Source organism: Arachis duranensis, chromosome 4 (assembly GCF_000817695.3).
Source record: "Arachis duranensis cultivar V14167 chromosome 4, aradu.V14167.gnm2.J7QH, whole genome shotgun sequence".
In the NCBI taxonomy this organism is placed as follows: domain Eukaryota; kingdom Viridiplantae; phylum Streptophyta; class Magnoliopsida; order Fabales; family Fabaceae; genus Arachis; species Arachis duranensis.
In genome coordinates this window covers 59,679,979-59,686,952 of record NC_029775.3, presented here as the reverse complement: position 1 = coordinate 59,686,952, position 6,974 = coordinate 59,679,979, and the positions used below count along the sequence as shown (strand labels likewise).

General features: G+C 34.7%; 1 protein-coding gene across 1 annotated transcript in view; it reads right to left on the bottom strand.

Moving 5' to 3' along the window:
• Positions 1-2,133: 2,133 nt before the first annotated feature.
• LOC107484301 (oleoyl-acyl carrier protein thioesterase 1, chloroplastic) overlaps positions 2,134-6,974 on the bottom strand; it is a gene marked incomplete in the record, with an annotated part of 6,864 nt that continues 2,023 nt past the window's right edge. The window contains 4 exon segments of the mRNA XM_016104911.3: positions 2,134-2,776; positions 3,114-3,182; positions 3,995-4,082; positions 6,365-6,460. Coding sequence (XP_015960397.1) covers positions 2,501-2,776; positions 3,114-3,182; positions 3,995-4,082; positions 6,365-6,460 — 529 coding nt within the window.

Below are 6,974 nucleotides of genomic sequence, written 5' to 3'. Positions count from 1 at the left end.
AAGAGAATAATTGATCTCAAAGTTCTTTCAAGAAACTTAGTTCTTGGAGAGACCTTAGAAGGAGATCTGACAAGATAATCCTTTAGAAATAGTTGTGCTATAATCTCTAAAATTGAGCCAAATCATGTGTCTAGAGCTCTCAAAGAATAGGATTGGGTGATTGATATGAAGGAAGAACTTGAACAATTTAAGAAGAATCAAGTTTTGCATTTAGTTCCAAAACCCAAGGACAAATCTATCATCGAAAATAATTGGATTTTTAAGAACAAACTTGATGAAGCTGACAAGATTGTCGAAAACAAAAACAAGACGGGTAGCACAAGGTTATAATCAAGAAGAAGAAATTGATTATGAGAAATCTTCGATTTGCCAGCAAGACTTAAATTCATTAGGATCTTTCATGCTTATGTAGCTTCTCAGAAGATCACTTTGTATAAAATGGATGTGATGAGTTCATTCTTAACTCATAACCTGAGTTCATTCTTAACTCAAACAAATTTAAGCGATGAGTGCATGATACCACTCTATTTACACTTTATCAGAATAAGGAGCCTCTAGTTGTCCAAATATATATTGATGACATCATATTTGGAGCAACTCAGGAATTTCTATGCAAATATTTCTCTAAACTAATGAAAGGTGAGTTTGAAATGAGCATAATGGACTAATGGAGCACTGAAATTCTTTGTCAGACTTTAGATAAAGCAAAGAAATGTATCTACATCCATCAATCCAAGTACTACAAGGAACTTCTAAGGAAGTTCAATATGGAAGATACTAAGCGAATGGCGACTCCTATGATCCATCTCAGATCCTTGATGGTAACAAAAATGGTGAAAGCACTTCTGAGATTATATATCGAGGAATGATTAGATCTCTTTTATATCTCACTGCCAGTAGACCAAACTTTAAAATTAATGGTATCTAATCATGATTTCAATTTAATCCTAAAGAGTATCATCTTAGATATGCAAAAAGGATCCTCAAATACCTCAAGGGTACTATATCTTAGTCTTTGGTATGAGAAAGGCTTAGGGTCAGAAATAATGGAATATAATGACGCAAACTTTGCTCGAGACATAGTTGATAGAAAGACTGCAAGTGAAACTTGCTGCTTCTTCGGAAAGTGTCTCGTCACTTGCTAGAGCGACAAGCAAAATATAGTAGCCTATCAATTATTGAGGCTGAGTACATAGCTGTCACCAATTGTTCCAAACAAATTCTCTATATCAAAAATCGGTCGAAGGATTATCATTTGAGATATTCTAAAAACCCTATCTTTTATGATAATACTAGTGATAATATGCGTTGCTAAAAATCTTATCCATCATTCGATAACAAAGCATAGAAATTAAGTATCATCATTTCAACATGATTTTGGTTAACATCATCCAAACAATATTCATTTTCTCAAAATCACGTTTGACAAAAGGTATCCAAACAAAAATCACATTGACATCAATACCATTTTAATCAAAATTTTTTCTGCAAAAGCACATTCATACTAGCATCCGTTCGAAAATGTTAATCAAAACAACACTCACTATAGGACCTTATACTCGCCTATTTCGTGAATTTTGCATCGTTTGTTTAACATTGTAAAAGTTAATATTTTGAATGTTCCAACATATGTATCACAGTTTCATATATTCTTTTTTTAACTGAGGTTTTGGATTTTCCTCTACTGTTTGATTTTGATTCATTTGGTTGATTTTGAGTATTTTTTGGCGTTCATTGTTTAGGATTTTTAATTTTGAATGTTTACCCAAAATAAATCTTACGAATTTTTAGTTTGATATTCCAACATAAGTATCTTACTTTTAAATATTTTTTTAAGTTAAATTTTGAATGTTCATTTTAGTCTGCTTTCAAATGTTCATTTGAATTGTTTAAGAAATTTTGGATCTATAATAGGCATTTCACTTTTTGAGTTAATAAATTTTTTGATAACTTTAGGAAATAGTCTTATAGTTTTGGATCTAAATGTGGCCGCACAGTAGGCACAAGTCCTCATCACATGCTGGCCACATTCTTCAGAATTTATATGCCCTTTGAACCATAAAAGTGCTTCAATAACTACATCAGGTTTGAAACAGCAAAACTGTTCTCCTTTACAATAGTTGAAACCAGACATAACAGAAGTATTAAGATAATAGAATAATAAGCTTGAGATAATTTGATAAAACATTTTTGTTTTGACTCATGCAGTTCATGGCAAGATTACAGCCTCAAGAAGGAAAAGGTTACAGTGACATAGACTAACTTTTATCCTATTCAGCACTAACTAAAAAGGATAGAGAGCATCGTTACAATCTGTAAGCATGACAAGAAAGGAATAACGAAATCTAGCTTTTTCAGTCCCTAGCAAGTGCATGAACTCTAAGTAAAATTGAGGGGAAAACACAATAAAAGGAAAGAGAAAAGGCCACCATCGAAGCAAGAAACAGAACAAGAAAGATTCAAAGTAAAATGATGAGCAAGGCAGGGACACAACTAATGATCATAATCTTGAAGCTTTCTTTCTCCATGCTGTTCGTCCTCGGTTTATCTCGAGTCCTTCGTCGGTGGACAATTTAAGCAGATGTAGAAACTGTTGATAGGCTTGACCGTGCTCCCATGCTATGGAGGATCCGTTGGTGCCATTGACTTCCAGAAGCACCCCGTCGCCCTCAATGCTGGTGAGGGAATCAACTATGTCGTCTCGTTGGCACTCTCGTCTGTAATCCAACGTGATACTGTGCAGTTCATGGCTATCAATGATTTCTTGAGGCATGCTCTGACAAAGTAAGAAGGTTTTGTAAGCAGAATTGTTTGGACACCAGCACGACAAGACTTTTTTTTTTTAAATATGGAACTATTTTTTGTGGGATATAATTGCACATTTATGACAAGGATTATTAACCGTTCGAGAAACAAGCCAGAAGAAAAAGTACACAAAAGTGCATGAATTTTTGTTTTTTGTTTTTTAATTACTATTTGAAGCATCTCCCAAAGCTGTAACTTTCTATACTCTAACCTACATACAATTCGAATTCCCTAAGAGCTGTAATATGAATTGTCTTGTAAATAACGAATAAAAGGTATTAAAATAAATTAAAAAGATGATTACCAACCTCAAGAACCCAACCAATATAAGTGACATTGTTAACATGCTGATTCATATCTAGATCTGCTCTTCTAGGCTGCGTTATTCAAAAGCATGGTGAGAAAGCCATACAAAGGTTGTCAAAATTTGATTGTCTAAGTAAACTCAAGAGGTTTTAATAATCATGGATTGTAAACTCAACTCAACTCATCCTCGTTAGTAACAACGAAGTCTTTACATATTTCAAAATTATCATTTAGAGAATATATTCATATGGGCCAATTTTAACTGTATAAATCAATAGTGAAAGAAACCTTATTGAAACACAACAACTGAGTTATTTATTATTATTTTGTTATTTTACAAAATTAGCTAAATGAACTAAATAAAAATTGCACAATATGAACAATCAACTTAAGTATCCAAGCTACGTGAATGTAATTATGGAAAGCCAAGTGAAATAAACTTAGTAGTAGAATTGAGAGTTCCTTGATTTTGCATAATATTACACCCTTTGGGTACAACCCTTCCCCGGACCCTACATTAATGCGGGATGCTTGTACACTGAGCTACCCTATATATATATATATATACACAACAAGAAAGATAGTTTATAGACTAGCTTCTTGTTTTAACGTGGCAGGATCATAAACTCGTTAAGGGAATAGTTGTCAATGGCAGACGGTGGCTCATGATAGAAGCCAGAAAAGTGAAAAACTGCCTTGGTCTTATGGCCTATGCACGGAAGCCTGTGGTCAAAGGCATATCAGACTTCATTACAAATTTTTACTTCTATTGTGCATATTTTTTCTTTCAGGTAGAACTTCTAGTCTGCCTGATTTACCAAAATGAAAAGGAAACGAAAAGATAAAGAAAAAAGGAAATTGGCTCCAAGTCGAATGATCATACCATAAGTCTAAGCCTGGAATATTGACCAGGATCTTCCAATTTTGGAATTTTTTTCAAGCAATTGCTGTCCTCCTCAGGAATTGCTAACCTTAAATCACCAAAGAAAAATATAACAAAGTAAGAAACAAAAAATGCAAGAAAAACAATCACATGCTGGCCAATATTGTTAAAAATTCAAATCTGACACCAAGTAGAAAAATAAAAAGGCAATAACAGTAAATTAAAAAAAAAAAAGGTGGAGGCTGGCATGTAAAGTAAAATCCACCATGACTCATAAGTAACAATAAAGCCTCCACATAGACAGATAGGAAGCAGCTAAAAGTAATCAGAGTTTGATGTAGAATAAGAATAATAAATATCTTATTTGTTTGGTACAACTTGATATTTTGAAGAAAGCAGCCAAAACATCAGACCAACAGATACATAGACGATTATACTATAAAGGGAGATTGTATCCGTTAACATCCACTCAAATTCCCAACATCTTTTAAGAGTTTCATGATTCATGGATGGAAATGCGGGGTTCTTCAAGAACTAAAGCTGAATTTTATGGTTGTTCTATTGGGAAGGAATGGGAAGCACATTCAAGATTGCATTAGACATTGTAATATGTGCCACAAGAACATGTACCAAGTTCTATCTCCAAAGAGATTACCAAAGCAAATCCATCTCTCCACTAAGATCTGGTTGGTTTGACCATGGATTTATCGAGGGGTTGACCAAGTCCAAGGGTTTTGATTCAATCATGGTGATGGTGGACAGGTGGACCAAGAATACCTTCCTTATTTCTTTACACATCCAAGGATTTTGCTACAGCCTTCAATCAGGAAGTACTTCAATCAGGAAGTACTGTATTTAAATGGTTTGACTCACTCTACAGTCTCGAATAAAGACAGACAGTATACTTGAGAACACTCTGGACCAAAACGTTCCATATGGCAGGCACTAGTTTGAAACAATTTAGTTTATCACCCTCGGAAGGACGAACAAGTGAGGCAAATTTGTTGCTTTGCAGGAATCAAATCCAAGCAATGGCATATATGTGTATTGTCTGCCGAATATAGATACAGTAAATCATGAGACAATTAGCACTAATTGGTCAGGCCATTGTAAGGCCAAGATCCAACCCACCCAAAAAACTTGCGAAACTATAAGAGTTCATGGAGGATTGTGACCAAAGGCTAACTAAGCTAAAGCAACTACTAAGTTTGACCATATAAGCTCTAGTCTTTGTCAAAACTAGTCAATTACTCAATTTTAAATGAAAGTCCTAGTTTTTATGGACCATTTTGAAGCTAAAAGGATCAATCCAATTGCTTGCGGACTACTACTGTTCCTCCCAGATTAACGTGTAGACCTTACATTCCATGTTTTTCTTCAATAGAAATGCATAGCTCGTGGAGTTGAAGGTGTGCCAAAGACATCTTAGCTATCTGGCAAATGCAGCAAGAAAAGTAACTCCTTGTAAGTGAGGGCTAACGCACCCAAGTCTGAGAACTCTTCATAAACAGCCATCGAGATAGCTTTCTAGAGGTCTCTACCTTGAGGGCAAGGATGATTTTGAAACACAATATCAGTATCATGGCCCAAGAATAAGACTGGAACGTTTTGGTCCAGAATGGTCTCAATTCTTAGGTAGAGTCTTATTGTGGACCAAAAAAGTTCCATATGGCTGGAATTAGTGATATGGTCCACAATAAGACTGCAGCTAAGAATAAGAAGCAATTTTAAGACAAGGTGAATGCTAGAAAGGAAACATATTGGGGATGAAATCAAGTGCTGCTTATGCAGATTTGATATGAAAATTTAGTTATGGATATTGTCATTGATTGGCAGGAAGTGGACATAGGGTGACTTGGGGGAAAGCACATGGACATTAAAATTTATATCAGTATCACAGAATTTCGCTACCAATATTGCTGTGTTCCTTTAAATGTTGCTCATTCGTACAGTTAAACATACTACAAGTATTACAGCCTCAATTAGTATCTGGTGGAGAGAGTAGCGATTGGCATCTGCTGCAATTGTTCCAAAAGTTATTTTAAGTAACTATCCTCCCCCTTCCAATCCATGATGAAAGAAAAATGGAAAAGTGCGACTTATCATTTCTGAATGAACTTTTGGAGCCTGCAACATCAGTGGTCTTTTTTGTTTTGTTCTGATTTAAATCTATAAGGATTAAGGAAACCTGACAAGTTTGTAATAGAAAGCTCTGAAGCTGCAGAAATCATTTCACATCTGCTTTTCAAAATTCCAGTTATTTACAAAGAGAATTTTAAGAGCGACTAAATGAAGTAAGGCATCCATTCATCCAGAAAACTTCGAATTTTTGCAACATATTATCAAAATATGGTAAAGAGAAGCATCTACCTGGGCTCCCGAGGACAGTAAATTAAAACTTCCTCTCGAACATCGTCAGACACCTTTTGTAGTCTTCTAGTCTCCTGATTCATCATCAACCACTTGCTGCATCAATAAAAGGTATATAGTCAACTGTTCATTATTAAAGACATAACCTAAACATGTCAAAATTTAGTGACATAGCAAAATGGTAAAATTGATGCTCTAGGTGTCAGGACCCTATTAGGTGGGAAGCCTTGTCCGCCAAGCGTCCCTTTTTAGCCAAGTTACAGGGCAGTTGTTCGTCAACCCTTTTCTCTTGAATTTACATAATGCAGCAGAATTTTTAGGTTCTCTCAATCCAAAAAAGGATAGTTTTGTCTTAACTTTAGATCCTAAGAAAGCATAATGCCTGAATATTAAAGCTTGTATAAAATACATGGAATCATTCTTACTTAGGGAAAATGAGTGTAGAATAACAGATGGAAAGAAAAATCATAGATTACCCGATGCGAAATTAAAGGCAATGGTATAAAATCTCAATAGATACTAGTGTACAGATTTATATTTTATCAACTAAGTATCATAAGGAAAAATATATAAAAGTACAGCATCTATTCAATTGAAGGGGAAACATGTA